The sequence below is a fragment of the Saccopteryx bilineata genome, chromosome 3 (genome assembly GCF_036850765.1).
Source record: "Saccopteryx bilineata isolate mSacBil1 chromosome 3, mSacBil1_pri_phased_curated, whole genome shotgun sequence".
Taxonomy (NCBI): domain Eukaryota; kingdom Metazoa; phylum Chordata; class Mammalia; order Chiroptera; family Emballonuridae; genus Saccopteryx; species Saccopteryx bilineata.
In genome coordinates this window covers 245,074,677-245,092,549 of record NC_089492.1, presented here as the reverse complement: position 1 = coordinate 245,092,549, position 17,873 = coordinate 245,074,677, and the positions used below count along the sequence as shown (strand labels likewise).

The 17,873-nt window shown below is 43.3% G+C and overlaps 1 protein-coding gene across 2 annotated transcripts in view; it reads right to left on the bottom strand.

Moving 5' to 3' along the window:
• DAB1 (DAB adaptor protein 1) overlaps positions 1-17,873 on the bottom strand; it is a 320,452-nt gene that overhangs the window by 71,415 nt on the left and 231,164 nt on the right. Inside the window, exons 5-9 of one of the 2 annotated variants that reach the window (XM_066269076.1) lie at positions 12,214-12,345; positions 11,451-11,570; positions 10,958-10,996; positions 9,300-9,365; positions 1,746-1,805 (exon numbers count right to left, since the gene is read on the bottom strand). In XM_066269076.1, the coding sequence (XP_066125173.1) occupies positions 1,746-1,805; positions 9,300-9,365; positions 10,958-10,996; positions 11,451-11,570; positions 12,214-12,345 (417 nt within the window). The remainder of the gene's footprint in view (positions 1-1,745; positions 1,806-9,299; positions 9,366-10,957; positions 10,997-11,450; positions 11,571-12,213; positions 12,346-17,873) is intronic. The other variant, XM_066269077.1, reaches the window with a different exon arrangement.

Genomic DNA, 17,873 nt, shown 5'->3' with positions numbered 1-17,873 from the left:
AAGACTACCCTGCACTGGGTTTCAGAAGCAATTTTACGTGGGGGTTTCAGAAAGATACTGGCAGAGTGGGGTAGAGACACGGACACTCCACCAAAAAGAAATTTCACACGGGAAAGGAAGTGTGGCAAGGGGAGTGAGAATTAGACCAGAAAGACTCTCACTTGGAGAATCCAAAAGTTCAGCTCTGACCCTCAGGGAGGTCACCCTCACTGGGGGCTGGACCAGGCTTCCTTGCAGTGGCCCCACTGGCCTCAGCTCCATCAGCCAACTAACACAGAGCCCTGTAATCCCTCCTCTGAGCTCGGCCCTGACTCCCATCCCATATTTCCTTTTCCACGGTTTCTTTTCTCCAGGGCAAACATTTCCAAGTCCTTCAGCTACGCCTCATGGGATGGGGTTTCAAACCCCCTTATCTGATCTAGAAACAGGTAGGCGTGTCTTTATGTCTGCCATAGTGTGGGGTCTAGAACTGATGACAATGTTCTAGATAGAGTCACTTAGCCCCACAACAGCTCATCAGGGCCAGAGCTGGGATTCATGAGGGTCTGCATGACTTCAAGCCCATACTCCGTCCACCCATGGTTGAGCTGATTGAGATCAACAGTGACTGGATACTCTAGTTTTGTTTGTTTGTTTTACGGAGACTGTGGCAAAATCTCCTCTCCCCTTGCTTAAGAGCCTTTACTGGCTCCCCAGTTCTCCCATAATTATATACAGAGGTTGACTTCAAAGTGCCAACTGGAGGTCCTAAATGTAGGTCTGGGCCTGGAGTGCTTGGGGACAGTACCACAGAGTTCGAAATTTCCTTTTCCTCTCACATTTCCAGGACTCGCACCAGCATATGGGGTCTAGATACAGTGGACTCCTGGGTCCTCGGTAGGCCCACTACACACGGCCTTTTCCATGGTTTTCTACCCACTGGCTAGACCCTTATACACTTTAAAGGTCCTACTAGCACTTCTTTTATTGATCCTCTAAAACTCATCCACTTTCAAGTTAGATGGACAAATATCTTCCCAGAAAAGAGAGAGTTCCCTACCTGAGCACATATAAAACAATCTTTGGTTTCTTTTGTTTGTTTTTGGTTTTTTAGTATTTTTCCAAAGTTAGAAGTAAGGAGGCAGACAGACTCCCGCATGCACCCGACTGGGATCTACCTGGCATGCCCACCAGGGGGCGACAGTCTGCCCATCTGGGGCATTGCTCCATTGTGACCAGAGCTATTCTAGTGCCTGAGGGAGAGGCCATGGAGCCATCCTCGGTGCCCGGGCCAACTTTGCTCCAATGGAGCCTTGGCTGCGGGAGGGGAAGAGAGAGAGAGAGAGAAAGGAGAGGGGGAGGGGTGGAGAAGCAGATGGGCGCCTCTCCTGTGTGACCTGGCTAGGAATCGAGCCCAGGACTTCCACACACCTGGCCGACACTCCACCACTGAACCAACTGATCAGGACCTAAAAACAATCTTTGGATGAAGACTTTTGCCATAGAACACCTAAAACATGGTGGTTTGCACGATTCAACTCACTCCCACTTATGGAGCCAGACCTTCACCCAGACTGGTACCATTTTTCAGCCTCACCATTGTGTCCCTATACTTCCTTCCCTCTCACCCTCTGAGGTGTCGCATCATGCAGTCCCCAGCAAAGCCATGAGGGTTGTGACACTTATCCAGAAGAGGGTTCCTTTCCTGAGGTTGTTCACACATGAACCCTGGTGACAGCATCTGGCAGCAGAAGAGTAGTACTTACACTTACAGGTTGACTTTTTGGCACGTCATAAACACCTTCCTTCTTCTGGCTGGTGGGGACCTATGGGAAAGTCAAATTCCACACAGTGAAAACACTTGGCTACTCCACTGTGAGAGAACAAAGCAACCAAACCTCAACTCCAAGCTGCCTACATGAGAGAACAGCCCCCAGCTCCAAGGGGCTGTGATATCAGCAGGCCAGGCTTCTTCTCTAAGAAACTTGGGTGAGGGGCCGAGTGTGTGTGAATCATTTAACAGATATCTGCAGGTGTCTCTGTCCTCGGGCTCCTCACAGAATCTCAGAGCAGGACGTTGCATAGACCTCAGCCATTACATGGAGATCAAAACAACCCACTTTTCACCCAAGACAAAACTGAGGCCCAAAGTGATTAAAAACAGTTTCCAGATAAGCTTAAATTGTTTAACGCTAAGACTGAGATCAAGGCTATTTAAAATATAGCAAGTATCAAGGTTCTCATACAAAGAACCGCTTCTGTTGGGATCATGCACAAGCCAATGGATAATTACTAAAGCTTTTTGTTCAAGGGAAGGACCCAGAAATGGTATGAAAAGCATGAGGTTAGAATCCAGAAAACTTCAATTTATTTAAAAATATATCTATCTGTATCCACTCTCCCACTTTTCTCTTACTCATCTATCTGGTCTGATTGGGTCACATGGTAACAGTAACCCCTTAAACTGGCCACTTAGCTCCTCTGAGCTACACTTTTATAAAATGGGTGCTGTTGGTTTTGCTTCTCATCAGGATCAAATGAGAAAATAGACAGTAATAATCAAAAACTATCAGGCACTGCTATAATACTGTGAAATCTTAGAATGATAGTTTCTTTTATCATTAATGCATACATATTACATTAACTATATAATAATATACAACAATATTGTTAATTATATATTAATATATAACATATATAATATAGTGCATATAACATATTATAATATATAATATAACATATACATAAATATTAATATATAATTAATGTATTACCAATATATATTTTATATCATTAATATATTATATAATTATTATATAATATATTGCATATTATATATATTAATGTACTATATAACTAATATATATTATTTATTAATGCATATATATATAATATATATACACACATACTCATAATACATCAGCGCATATATTGAATACTTTTCTCATTTGTCATTCGAGGGCTTTGCACTAAAATGCCCAGACAGAAAGCAATCACTAGCTGGTCTCCCCCAGCACCTAGCAGAGCTCAGGTCACACCTGCCCTGGAGGGACCAGCCAGCAGTGGTTTCTAATTTTCTGAACCATGTCTTTCATCTGACTGGGAGCTCTTTTATAGCAGGGCATGCCCAACACCTGGTAGGCATTCAGTATATGTCTGCTGGCTAACTGTCCCATAGAAGAATGCGGGAAATGGTGAAGGAAAGAAAAAGCTTTCAGGCTTGGGCCAGGTAATCTCATCATCCTTCAAGAAAAAATAATTTGAGCTTAATCCTTGACTCCTTTTGTCATTCCCAATTTCATTTAACTTAAAATTCATATAATCACCCTAAGAAGTTCGTCTTATATCCCCCATTTTAAATAGTGGAAAGTGAGACTCAGAGATGTTCAGGAAATTTGCCCAGAGCTTCGTAGCTAGGAAGTGATCAGATTCAAACCCAGCTCTGTCTGGCTACAAACAAGACATTTATTACTGACAGTATGAGCAAACACTGGTGAGGCCCTTTCTAGGGGCCAGGCACTATTCTAAACACTTGTTTCCATACAGTCTCATGTAATCTTCAGGACAAGTAAATTAGGTAAGGATGACAACTGTCCTGTGTTTCAGATGAGGAAAATGAGGCCTGGAGAGCATCCTGCAGTTGCTGAGCAGGGGAGCCAGGCATTTGAGCCTGGGCAGACTGCCCTGTAACTACCATCTCACTACAGCTTGCTATACCTTAGCTGTATCTTGCCCCGGTTCCACCATCCCTACAGCTGTTTCGGGTGCTTCTTTTTCTTAGACATCACATTCTACACTCCCAGAAGCCCATGCACATTCTTTCAAAAAAAAAAGGGACTATGTGTGAGCATAACTGTGCAAAGATGCACGTTAGAGCTGCTCTTGCAAACCTTCGTTTGCAGGTAGCCAAAGAAGAATACAATTTCTTTGCTCTCGATAACTGGGCTCCATCTAAAAAGGAGTCCTCTAAGAATGCCTACAGAGTCCTTGTTAACGAGGGCCAATAAATTGCCAGCCCTCACTTTATTTCTACAAGCTCACCCTTTCCTGAGCAAAACGAACAGCGTTTCTCTTCCCCATAATTCACTGCTCACCGCGGGCACTTAGCAAGCTGCGCTGCCGCTGACTCTCAATTATCCCTGCAAATGGAGGGAAAGCGGTGGGATGGATAAACCCAAACTGTGCATAATTGAAAAAGCTTTTCTGCTTGGCTCTCCCATGGGTGAGATACCAATCTGCCTGTTTGTCCTTCAAGATTTATCTCAGCTGGGCCATCTTCCTGGGAATCCTTACCTGACTCGCCAGGCCTCATTTGGACCTTTCTCTGTCCTCTTGTAACCTCTGGTGCATCCTTTCATTAAAAAATAAAAGTTGCCAAGTACCGATTATCTCTGCCTGGAACAATGATGGAAAACAAGATGGACATGGCCCCTGACTGAACAGAGCGCCTTGTCTTGCTGGGGAGACAGAAAAGAGGCCCGCCGCGGCAGCAGAGTTCAAGGTGGTCTATCTTACAGAGGACTCGGGAGGCCACACTGCAGCTGCCTGGCCCTCCTCTGTCCTCACTGCTCTCCAGCTCGCTGTGGGCAGGCTATTTTCCTATCCTTGTCCTCCCATCTGGCAGTACTGGTTAAACAAGAAATGTCTATTATCGTACACTGACCCTGTGTGTGCTGAGGGCAGAACGCTGGCCGTCAGGCTAAAGGGACAAGGACCAGAAGGAGCTTTCTTTGGTCCTGGTTCTCCTCTCCCCTGGCTGGGCCAGGCAGCCTGTGGACCAGTTCAGTAACACGATGTTGTGGAGTGATAACAGTTCTAGATCCAAAGGGAGCAAGAGAGCTGGTTTCTACTCCTGGCTCTGCCACAGGCTGGGTGACCTCAGAGGTCACTTTGTTCTCTGACCTCAGTTTCCTCATCTGGTTGTTGGGAGCATCCAAGGAGTTGCCTATGAACTCCTGGAGGGTGGTGACCACGCTGTGGTCACTGTTACATTCACAAGGACCCGACACTTGCTACTCAATACATAATACCATTGTAAATAAATGAGTTAATAGATGTGAAACTACTCTAAAAACTAGATATTAATTACTGTACAGACAGAAGACTCTTTCAGTTCAGCAATACATTAATAGTGTGAAGAGACAATTTAAGGCTCGGGTGGCATAGGACTACACTTACACTTGACACGTTGTGAGTGATTAAAAATGATTTTTGAATGAACAAAACTGGAGAATGCCTGTATGGGAAGCTGTGATCTCACTCATGCAGGAAGCTGGTTAAGAAATTAAGAACTCCGCATTTAGAATCAGAGGCTCTGGCCTTGGACCCAGCACTTAAATCGGAGGACTTGATTTCCTTACATTTACAATGACTGTCATCGGAGCTGTTCTTATCTCACAGAGTCACCGGAAGGGTCAAAACTGAGTGAGGTGTAAAAACGCTTTGCACTATGAGGCTCTGTGTTGTTTAAAAGGGATGGCTGCCAACTTTTTCTGAGGCACGCAAAGAGAAAAACAATCACTATTATTAATCCAGTTTGGAAAATGAGACTGGTGAACCTCAAAGAGAGGGTCACTTTTACTCACGAGCCTCTGCCTCCCTGAGGCTGGCGTTGTCAGTAGCACAGTCAGGGGAGGCTGTCGCTTTCTGCTGGGCTCTCTGACATGATGCGGTGCGCAAGTCATGTGCTACCTTACTTAATGCACCATCATAAGTCACCCTGGGCAGCATCTGACACTGACACGTGGGGAAGTCACGGGAACTGACGTGTGCACAGAGCCGACTGGGTCCCGAGGGCTGTCCTCCTTGCTTTCCACCCCCACGTCACTTCTAGAAGCAGGTGACATCGTATCCCTATCTCCCAGCTCAGGAAATTGAGATCCAAAGGTTACCTACTCCACTCAAGGTCATACAATACGTAGTTGAAGGATGAGGTCCCCTGGCCTTTTACTTCATTCCTGGAAACAGGAGATGGGGTGAAATCTGCGTCCCGTTGCCATCTGCTCGGGAGGAGCAGCTCTGGGACACTTGGACGCCCTTAAAAAAATAATGAGGCTCCTGGATAGCTCCTTAAAATCCCAGACTTATCTTTAGGCCCAGAGTTTATCTCTTGTTAAGCAAATTGAGGCCTAGCCTGGCAACTGTAGGAGAGGAAAATTAAAATGAGCAGAGGCCTTTCCAATAGAGGGCAATAAAATATTCACTCTCTTAATGATGTGCCGGAAAGATCCAGAGGTCCCAACAGGTAAACCACAAGTGTGATTTTTAGATAGTGACTTGAAACACAGTATACAGCAGTGGTCCCAACCTTTTTTGGGCCACGGACTGGTTTAATGTCAGAAAATATTTTCATGGACCGGCCTTTAGGGTGGGACGGATAAATGTATCACGTGACCGAGACAAGCGTCAAGAGTGAGTCTTAGACAGATGTAACAAAGGGAATCTGGTCATCTTTAAAAAATAAAACATCATTCAGACTTAAATATAAATGAAACAGAAATAATGTAAGTTATTTATTCTTCCTCTGTGGACCGGTACTGGTCCGCGGCCCAGGGGTTGGGGACCACTGGTATATAGCATCTGATTGTGAAACTCAGCAGCAGCATATTCTGAGCTGAGAAGTGCCTCAGGACTAATCTCCTTCCTTACAGAGGTCAGAGCAGGGTGTGAGTGAGGAGCTCCACCTCTGGTCGCTCTGTGACCCTGTGACCCTCATATTCCTCCTCCGTAAGATGGAATTAATGGTTCAGGCCACATAGGGCTTTGGGAGGGACATTAAGATACTACATATAAATCCTTCTTCACAAAGTGGCCCACAATGAGCATTCAATAAATGTTATCAGAATCACACACACTGCTTCTAAGTCTTGCCACTCTATAAGCAAACCAACATGTTCCTCTAAATAATCGCGGGCCTATGATGAGGCAAGTAGTTGCAAAAAGCAGAAAAGGACACTGCTTGAGACATTTCTCAGTTTCATATACCCACTCTACAGATGAGGAAACTGAGGCCCAGGCTTGGTAGGTAGTACTAGTACTAAGATCCTCAGTCCACATTGGTACACTCAATGTGTGTAACTTGGATGAAGCCTCTTCTGTACTTTCTCCAGAGGAGCTTGTTTTATTCCCCCCTCCCCGCCCTGTGAGTCAGAAAGAAATTATTCTCCAATTTTGTCATTGGGGAAACTTGAGTACCATGCCCACTAGCCCACAGCCAAGGCGGTTGGTGACAGAGCCAGAACTAGAACCCAGTTCTCTACTTGCCTAAAACCTCCTCCCTGTAAAATCCTTCCGCCGCCACCCCCGTGACAGGGTATAGCTCAGATCCTGCTAACAACTAAGTCTAAATTCAGAAACCTCTGACATTGAAGGGTCTATTATTTTAAAAGGTGCTCTCCACATTGTATATATACTCTCTCACTCTCTCTCTCTATATATATATATATACACCACGGCTTTTTTATCCACTCGTCCTTTGATGAGAGTCTGAATGAACATTGAGCAGTACAGACTGGTAGTTACAAAATAGTCATGGGGATATAAAGTACAGCATAGAAACCAAAGTCAATAATACTGTAATAACCATGTGTGGTGCCAGGTGGGCACTGGAGACTTCAGGGGGACCACTTTTGTAAAGTATATGGTTGCCTAACCACTATGCTGCACACCTGAAACTAACACAAAATAATACTGAATGTAAACTGTAATTGAAAAAAAAATTTTTTTAAAGGAAAACAATAAAAAATAAAAGGTGTTCACTCTTCAGAGGCACACTGGTTAATGGTTCCTTTGGCCTCATACTCAGACACTGCAAGGTTGTACTTGAAAATCTGACACTGAAGACAAATATGCCACTTATCTGTCTGAAGACAGAAACTTTGTCAGTGATAATTTTAAACAAAACCACAAAGCACAACCTCACACTTGAATCCAATCCAGACAGATCCGGTGGATAGATACGCAATGTGGGCATTAGGGGTGCTGACTCCTGTACAGTTGAAAATCTGTATATAACTTTTGCCTCCCTGAAAACTCAGCTGTCCCTCAGTAGTCACCAGAATTGGTTTCAGGACACCCCTCTTCCCCCCATTCCTACAGCAGGTAGCAACATTGGCAGATGCTCAGTGCCTTATATAAATAAAATGGTATACAATCAGCCCTCGCTTCTGTGGATTCCCAAAAGACCGAAACAGTACCGGTGATTACTGAAAGAAGTCTGCGTGTATGTGGACCCATGTAGTTCAAACTCATATTGTTCAAGGGTCAACTGTCCTTAATTATTCTATGGAGCAGGTTTAAACTGAGCTGTTGACAGAGCTAACAGTATACTTCAATAACTTAGAATTCTGTGCACTTGATGAAAACTGAAAATCTATTTTATTTTTATTATGCAAGTAATGCATGCCCAAGGCAGAATAACAGACCACACAACTAAGTAAATTAAGAAAATTAAAATCACTTATAAAATACATTGAAATGTTTCCTACTTCTACAATGTTGACATTCAAGTTAGGACTAAGATTCTAATTAGTGAAAGCTTGGAGGTCGTCATATTTATTTGATGTGCTGCTAGGCTGCAATTACTCAAAGTCTTTGATGGAAATGCATGGGGGAAGAAGCATGAGTTGAGCCTTCACACACTTGCCTGGGTTTGATCTCCACTCTAAGTAGTTGGACAGCCCTGAGAAAGCTACTCAACTTCTCTGAGTCTCAGCTTCCCCTTGTCCAAGTGGGATTCAAGCACCTACTTTACAGAATACTTGTGAGAATTAAATGAGTTAAAAGTGTGTTCATGGTTTTTCAAATAAGCAGACATTTAAGAATCTTAATTTACATTCCCTTAGGAAGGGGTAAAACCTTTAGCTATATATTTTTTTCTTCAGTTAATTTTCCCAATGTTGTTTTCAAGTAGTACTTTTGAGTTTGTAGTGTGGTTAGCTTTTTAAAGAACTCCGATGAGTACATTCTTTTGAGAAACAAACCTTCCTGCTATATTATGGACAACAATTCTCCAGTGGATTACTTTACTAAAATAGAATATTTGATATCTGGGGTCAAATGAAAATTGTTAAGATCCATTAAGAGTGAGAACATGCTATCCAACTGGCCCTTAACCATTTCAATGATCAGGCATGAAAAACTACTGGTAAATTACGGGGAAACAAAAAGCCAGTTCATGTGGAGGCACTTTAACAAGCCCGGAAAGGCCAAACATGGAGCGTGTGAGGAGAGAGCCCTTGGTCCTTCAGGCCCGTCAGAGCATTTACTGGTGGTGGTGGTGGTGGGGGGGACGATGCTGAGAGAGAGAAGTGATTTTATACCTGATAAATGTTCTCTTCTGTTTCGGGATCACGGATTGGCTCGTGCCCAGCCTCAAACACAATGTACTATTACGGAGCGGCCAGACAGGAAAGGTCAGAGGAAAAAGAAAGAGGAAAAAAAGCATTTGGAATAAAAGATACAAATCACAGTGAGCATTACAGAAACAGGCACAAAGAGAAAATATCTTGAAGAGACAACTGAATTTATTGAAATACTAGTGGGCCTTGCACATTTCTGCCTTTTCCAAGGAAAACTGCAAATGTCTGACTGTCAGTCCTTAGTGAAGACTGCATGGGGCACGGCAGATCTGTCTGGAATTCTACCCTCCCCTTTCAGTGGCACTTATCCTGGTCGTGCCTGCTTGTGCTGGCATTCTGAGTGGGAATGACGTCTCCTGGGAATGCCTGGATCCCAACTTTGTAAGCTGGGAGTCACAGTGGTCACCTCCCTTTTCTCTTTAAGGTTCAGGTTCCTAAGCCAACTTTGAAGTCCTCAGAAGCCCCAAACTCCCCCAGTTAATTTACATTCTCAGTTTTAAATACTGGATATCAAATCTTCCATGTGCATGTGTCTGACTGTACAGGACTGGGCCATTTCAAAAGGCCACTAATCTTCATTCTCCGTGAGCGGGTTAGCCAGGGGCTGGGCTTAGAATATAACCAAATGCTCACCTCGGCACTCACTGCAAAGCAAGGGCATTGCTTAAGTGCATCTTTGACTTCTGTTTGCCTTATGTGCTCGATACTTCTTCGATGGCAACTTATCCACATTATCTTACCTTTTTAAATCCATATTATTTTAGTTTTGTTATAGTAACTTTCTGTGTGAAAATATGCATTTGCACACATGCATATGCAACACATACATATCTATAACCCATGTGTGTCCCAGTTAGAAATATAAATTTCAAGTTTTCACAACTTTTATGTCCAGTAAGTCCAATTTGGAGCTTCTTTCCCTCCATGGGAATAAGCATGGGGTGGGGGAGAGAGGCCTCCTCTTCCCTTTTTTCTGCATCTGCTTGAACACAGCACATACTTGAGCCCAAGAAGAATCATCTCTCTATGCACTACTGGGCCGCAGCCTTGCTGAGAGTGCAGCGAAAGCTCTGGGCTGGGATGTCTCTAGGATCCGCCGTCCCCTCCTCAGAACAGCCCCTAGGGCACGAGCTCTCTAGCCAGAGGGCAGCCTGGCCAGTCAGGGCTCTGAGAGGCTTCTCCACACAGCTTTTCTAAAGCTTACAAACCAGCCTTTGGCTTCGTGTTCAAATGCCGTCAAAATGTCAGTCCCCATCTCCAATTCTTAACTGCGAGAAACCACCTCATTATTCAGTCACTCTAATGAACTCGGAATATTCAAGAGACCCTTGAAAGCGTTCAGCTCTGGGATGAGATTTTTACAGATTGTAGAGGGGGCTGAGGCAGGGGCAAGAAGGGAGAAGCACAGCTCCAAATCCCACATCCTGAGGCTGGCCAAACTTCTGTTAGTTTTTATGGAAATTTGCTGCTGGAGGGGTTGGCAGCCCTCATCCTCGAGAAGCATCCTGGTCCCTCTCCAGGCTCCGCAGGCAAAGGATGCTTCTGGGTTCATACAAAACCTCTACACCATAGGCCTAGCCATTCCTGACCCTAAAACTACCACTGGTTTCAGAAATTACCTGGTATACAGGATCTTCAACATCCTCTTCCAGAATTGTCTACAGCAGAGTGAGGGTAGGGAGGGCGCAAAGCAGAGGATATAAAGGAGAGACGTGAGACTGTATATTCAGCAGTTACAGGACAGTAAAGAAACCAGCTCGGGGTAGAGAGGTTTGTGGGTCATTCAGGTGGAAAACACACAGGAAAAAATAATCAAAACCCTGTAGCCATCCCCACCCCATTGTAACAACAGCAAAAGCAATTGTGTTTCTTTTGTTGTCCGCCCCTGAAATCTTCCTCTGGATGGGAGATTTCACTTTCTCTTACAGGTCTAGAATTTCAGAGAATGAGGATCATTTCTAATGGCCTGCTTTTGTGCCTGCAATTTACACGAGAACCTTTCATTTCTATTTCTACTTGACAGCAGGGGGAGAAGCCCTAACTGTCAGTTTGCACATCTGTTTATTTTAAGCCCCAATCTTCCCTGGTACTGGGATAAATTCACAGATATACCTGATACACGGCTTGTTCACACTGCTTATCCTTTTGTGCCTTTTTTTCCAATTCTTCTCTTTGCTTCAGTTCATAAATAAGTTGAAAGAGATCTCTCAAGTCCAGAATAACAGGTTCAGCCTGGAGTAAAGGTGGTGAAACGCATTAATGAAAGAATGGGGCTGAGCTGAGACCAATCTTTGTTTTGCAGCCTACAACCCCCAGTTTTTTTTTTCCCTATGAAACTGAAAGCATTCCATCTTTAATTAATCCTACCTAGTCTATATTGGTTTAGCAAATTGCATCTAGGCTAAAGTTCATTTCTTCAACTAATTATTGTTGCAAATTCATAATAATCATAAGCACAAAAAGGCAATGCTTTTAGTTATTAATAATTTTGGATACAATGAAATTAGGGTAGGCCTTATGCAAAAGAACTATTTGTTTTCTCTTATTTTCTTTTTAAAGGAGGCTATGAACACAAGGAAACCTATCTGTCTACAGTGCCTCCATCCAGCTGACTCAGAAAGGAAAATAACCAGTCATTACAAAATCCCCATTAGAAAAAAACAACCAGAACAAAACTGGAGAGGTGTGAGCGTGCGTCCTTGCTTCGAGGCTGTTCCTCTTTTCTAGATGGGGGCCCAGAGCGTCTGCACCGCTTAGTCAGTCACAGCATCAGAGTGGGTTTCAGAGCGGGCTCTCAGAGACTGTACTGTCCCCTAATGTCACAAGGGAAGACGAAGACGAAGGCGAAGGCGCCCTCTTTGGACGAGGTACTCACCGCCTGGGCTGTTTTTATGGCCACAAATCTGTGATTCCCTTCCTTCCCACAAACATATCCAAAGGCCCGGTGATCTGTGATGTCCTTTGCAATGTAGGAAATTTCATGAACAGCATGATGGTGCTGAAGGGCCTATGGGAGACAAAAAGAAGACGTATTTCAGGGGACTTTCTTTTTGGGCTGTTAATCAATAAAGGCGTGTTCTAGTGAGAACGGGCCCGCAGGGCTTTGGAAAAGCTGTTTGGTCCAGATGGAAGGAAAAAGAGCTGTGCCTGCCCTGGAGAAATGGAGGCTCCCCTCCGAGGTCTTGGTGCTGTGACTGAGAGAGAAACAGGACTGCTCCTAGGCTGAACGAATGCAGGTGGCGGTGGCCTCCCTCGGCTACCTGAAGCAGTCTTGTTTCCTTCAGCAGCGGAGGCTTCTGCTGCATCTTTCTTTGTGCCATAGTCCAGTCCACGTTACGGCTGATATTTAATACACTCACATACCCAGGGCTGGCGCTTGCCGTGATGGAGGATGTGCACTCTACAGCCACAGGGGGCGCCACTCACATTCACAGAACCATGCCTGTGCATGGTCAACAATTTTCTGACTGAGGGTGATAGAGTATCTTGAGGAACAGACTCTTTTCCCTACTTTGCCTGAAGTCACCATTTCTCTGACTAGAGGTGGAGTCCCCCATATCGCTGAGGTTGTTCAGGAGCTGGTCGCTCTGTCTGCAATGCCCATTCTTTTATCCACTTTCCTGAATCTTACTCCTCTTACAAAAGCTATTCAAAACTGTACCACCTCTGTGAAACCTCCCTGAACAAGGCTAGACTTCCCTCTCCCTGAAGAAATAATTCTTCCCTTCTGTTTCCATGGAACTTCAGTCCCTAGCGGTAGTGACACTCCTGATGGGCTGTCTCATTCCTTGTCTGTCTTCCTCACCAGGCTCTGTCCTCATCTCGGTCGTCCTAGCACCCTGCAGTGTGCCTGGCCCATAGTTGTTGAATACGGCAAATTGGGATAGCTGTTTAGTAATTTGAACACCTTTTGAAACTGACCTCCCTGCCTTTATTATCTAAGCTTCAGTGAATGTTTACCATCCTGTCAGATATAGTGATCTTTAGAACCGCTTTTTCTATATTAAATCTACTTAAAGAAACCTTCATTAAACAGTACTCTGTAAAGGGTTATTATGTATGCATCTGGGCACTATATGATCTGCTTAAAATCCTTGTAACTTTAAGGGCCATTTTATCATAGTGGGTATTGAGAAGCTTGAATTCTAGTCACTATATAAACATAAGGCACTCACTGTATCTCTCTGGACCTCATTTTATTACTCTACCCATGAGATGTTTGTATCAGATCAGTGACTCCTAATCCAAAGCCCTGGATCTACTGGGGTCATTAAAGGTAATAAAAAGAGCTCCCAAGCAATTTTTAATATTTTAAAAAGCTAAACAGAAATTTATAATTATTCCTAATAAGACTATACATTTCATTGTGCAGGCAAATAAAAATGCCAAGTTTATTTGGAATTGTATCAGGTTATTGCTATTCTCCTTAGCTAATCGCTGAGCAGAATTTCTTTGGATATTCATTATGGGTTCAAATAATTCAAATAGGAAAGTAAATGATTATAAATGCCTTTTTTATTTTGGTTGACAAAATCTTCTTCCTGAGTCCACAGAGGGAGGGAGACATGTAACACCATGGGAACTATGTTATGAAAACATTGGGAACTATGTAGATGTTCTCTAAGGTCTTATCCCATCTCCCCGTATCCTTTAGCCACTAGAACCTCACACCTCACAGCCAGTATCTGAGGACAGTGGACGTTTGCTTCTCATGATGATCATCACTTCAGTTCCGGACCACTGGCCCTGGCATTCCAATACATCTCTGCCCAGCCTGCTGCCATCTTTCCATGCATCATCCCCGCAGAACTGGCTGCCTCACCTTAACCTCCCAGAGTCTGATCACTCACTAACCTCTCTCCTCCCCTACGGACTCTCCCTTCAGCCTCATGCCCTGTGCAGGTTGCCCAGAGCCCACTGGACAACATGGTTAGAGAGTGTTGTCAGTGACCAGTCACCCTAGATGCTCAAGTGGTCATAAGACAACTGTATAATTCTGATGGATTTCAGAAGAAATAAGTTTAACTTTGTTAGTTGAATAATCAGGGTCCATTTATTCTTGTTTTATTAAGTGCACATAGTTAGCCAGCAGAGGAAAGTTACTCAAAGCGCGGTTAGCTTTTTCATGGTGCTAATGATGTAGAATTGATGAGACTTATATTCACACTACATGGTGGTATTGATTTATAGGATTTTGTGAGCTCAAATGGTAGGCAGCAGGGGAATTGAGAGACAAAGACTTTCTCCTCTCCCTTTCCTGAAAGTATTTTTCTCTTTGCATAATGTGGAGAATGTTATCCACGTCTCCTATTAAATCAAAGTTTGTCGACAGTACCTTATTGATTGCCAAGTGGAATATTGCTCTAAAATTAAACTGCGATTAGAAGTCTTCCTGGTGGAATTAGATTTGGAGATGATTGTGCAATGGTAAAATATCACCTACGATGCAAGACAGCAGATGGAGATGTTGTAATTTATCTGAGAATCCTCATTAAATGTTTTAAAATCAAAACATTTTAAATGCCGGATGATACCTAATATTGCCTTGTAAAGTGTAGCTGTGTGTGTGCGTAAAGTGCTTAAAGATATTTGTAACATTGTCTTTTCCCATAGTTAATTTTATGACATATTTAAAAGGATTGCTCGGAAAGCGGCTCATTCATTTGGAAACTGAGAGTCAGTGAGGGTATATGTCTCCACTTTCTACAACCTTAACTGTGCAGATGTAATATAGATGCTTGGAAATACAAATACATTAGAATCCTGCTAATCTCACAGTTATATTATCACATTCTTCTTGGCAACTCAGAGGATCTCGCAAATACCTGTTCACTGAGCCTCAAATTTGCTCAGGTCTTCAGGCAGATTTGATCAGCACAAAGACAGTTGTGCTAGTTCAACTCTGAGTTTATTCATAAAAGACTGAAGGTCAGAGAGAGTTCTGGCAGGACCAGTACTATAAACCCAGGTCCCATTCTCCCTACTGAGGATAACAAAGCATTTTCAAGGAAATAAGATTAGCCAGAATCAAGCTCTCCCTTCCTTAGACTTTTGACTCCCTAATCCAAAAACAAATCCATGGCCCCTGACAAAGTGGGATGAAGAAGGGATTGGTGGGGAGGGAAGCAGAGCTGAGGCTGTTCTGAATTCCAGCAGGTATCTGAGGCCAGAGAGGGTGATAAATCAGCTTTGGGTAAAGTCCAGCTATAAGGAGCTCAAAGAAAAAGGACAAGTCAGCATGATCTGGAAGTTTATTCTCATGAGCTGGGCCATCTGTAATATCTGTTGAGCAGCCACGGCTGGAAAGACGAGGTGAGGACAACAAGGACTGCTTTACCCCAGACTGTTTCTGCAGGGAGCTCCTGGGGCCTCACAGGTTATTCTGGAGGGGACAGAGAATCTGGGCTGGGGACGGAGGGAGCAGGCGGGGGAAAGACAGATTCTGGCCAGCCTTCTTGCACAATCTTTTTGGAAAACATTTTTTTTTTAATTTTAGTTTTTTCATTTTGAAATTAATGGGGTGATATTGATCAATACAAGTACTTAGGTTTCAGGCGAACATCCCTATACCATTTGAAGTGTTGATTGCTTTGTGTGCCCGTCACCCAAAGTTCAATCATTTTCCATCACTGTGTATTTGTGGCTCTTACTCCCCTCCCCCTAAGCCCCTCTCCCAGGGACCCATTTAACTTTTATCTATGTCCATGAGTCTCAGTTTTATATCCCACCTACGTGGGATATATATTTGTCCCTTTGTACTCCCTACTCTCCTTCCCCCCTCTCCCTGGTCACCACTTAACTTTTGTCTTGGAAAAGCTTAATCTAGATATTAAAGCACTGCCAAAAATCAAAGCAAGTATTTGGTTTTAAAAATAGAGGCTTCAAGAACACCCTATCTCTGTGCCACAGTGTCACTGACTCCTCACATGCTGAACCCTCTTCATTCCATTGCGGATGAAAGTTGTTACTGAACAATTCCAAGGATGATTCAGAGATCAGACTCCTCAAATCAGCCTGACCCTCCTTCCGTTGGTGAACTTCGGGTAACCTCAGTTGCAGGTGATCTGAAGATCTCATCACTCCCACTTCGGGGTCTGTACTTTTCCACCTCTCTGCCATTGGTCATGTTGTTTTCTCTGCTCATCTCGCTCTTCACCCCTGATTCACACTCCATTGACTCCACATGTCTATATCACATCGATGCTTTGAGGCCTGGCTCCTACATCCTGCTCATCCAAGGTAGCTTCCCTACTCTCCCATTTCCCTTAGTCATACTACTTGTCCCTAGATCTCATTGCATCATACTTGTTCTTCTCTCTAGGATGCTTAACACTTCATTTTGTTTCACATTTATCCACTCATCCGGTTATTCCCGCTATATGTCTTTATTGAGCACCTGTTACATTCCAGGTTTTCCACTAAGTGTTACATCTACTCAGATGATTAAAACAGAGCCCCTTCCTTAACAACTTTGCAATCACATAACAAAGGGAGGCAAAGAAACTAACAACCACACTATAACAAGCCAAGCTTTATGTCAAAGGTGTACACAGGGTGTTACCTGGGCTCAGAGCAGGAAAGAGTGAGGGCATCAGGGAAGTCTTTACAAAGGAGCTGACCTTGAACTCAGCCTCAAAGGATAAAGGGGGAGCTCCCAGAAAATCAAAGGGAAAAGGCATTCTAGTCAGAAAGAATTAAGCATGCAAAACCTTCCAGGTCCTGAGAACGTATTTTTCTCTCTACTTTGGGGATGTTAGCTTCTTAAGCGAAAGATTTATGTCTGGTTCTCTCAGTCTTATCCTAGCTCCTAATTCTGTTTCTTTTTTTAATATGTTTCTATGTCGGGTAAATTAAAGAAGATGAAGAACCAAAGCATCTGAAGACATGCACTGCACAAGGTAGCTGCTCAATAAATGTTCGATGAATGACTGAATTAGGTTAATTCGCGACATTTCACATAGGATTCATTTTGTGAAACAGAGGGTTTCTTATCTGATCATCATTAAATCTTTTCTTTTTTCATTAACATTTCCATGAGCCATTTACCAATGTTTAAATGAAGTATCAAATTGTTTGGAGGGTTACCTTCTGACAGAATAAATTATAGAGAAGACTTAATTTGTACTATGGCTCAATACAGTCAATTAAATACAGTATGGATTAGAAAGTCATCTGCTCAGACTTTACCATTAGCTTTTCTTAAAGAATAAATTCTACTCCATTTAGCCTTCATATTATTATTGTGTGTGTGATTATGTGTGCGTGTGTGTGTGTGTGTGTGTGTATGACAGTGTGTGAATAGGCAAAATTATTCACAGGAAAAATACCCACCAGTATTCAAGTGAGTTAACAACAACAACAAAATAAAACAAAATGCAGATATGCAGATAGACCAATAAAAATAGATACATAGAAAAATACAATACTTCACACTATAGGCAATTACAGTAGTTAAAGCCTCAGAAGACAAAGGCAGGCCCAGGCTCATTATAAAGGCTTTTCTCTCTTCTAACATACTTTTGGATGTGTCTGCTG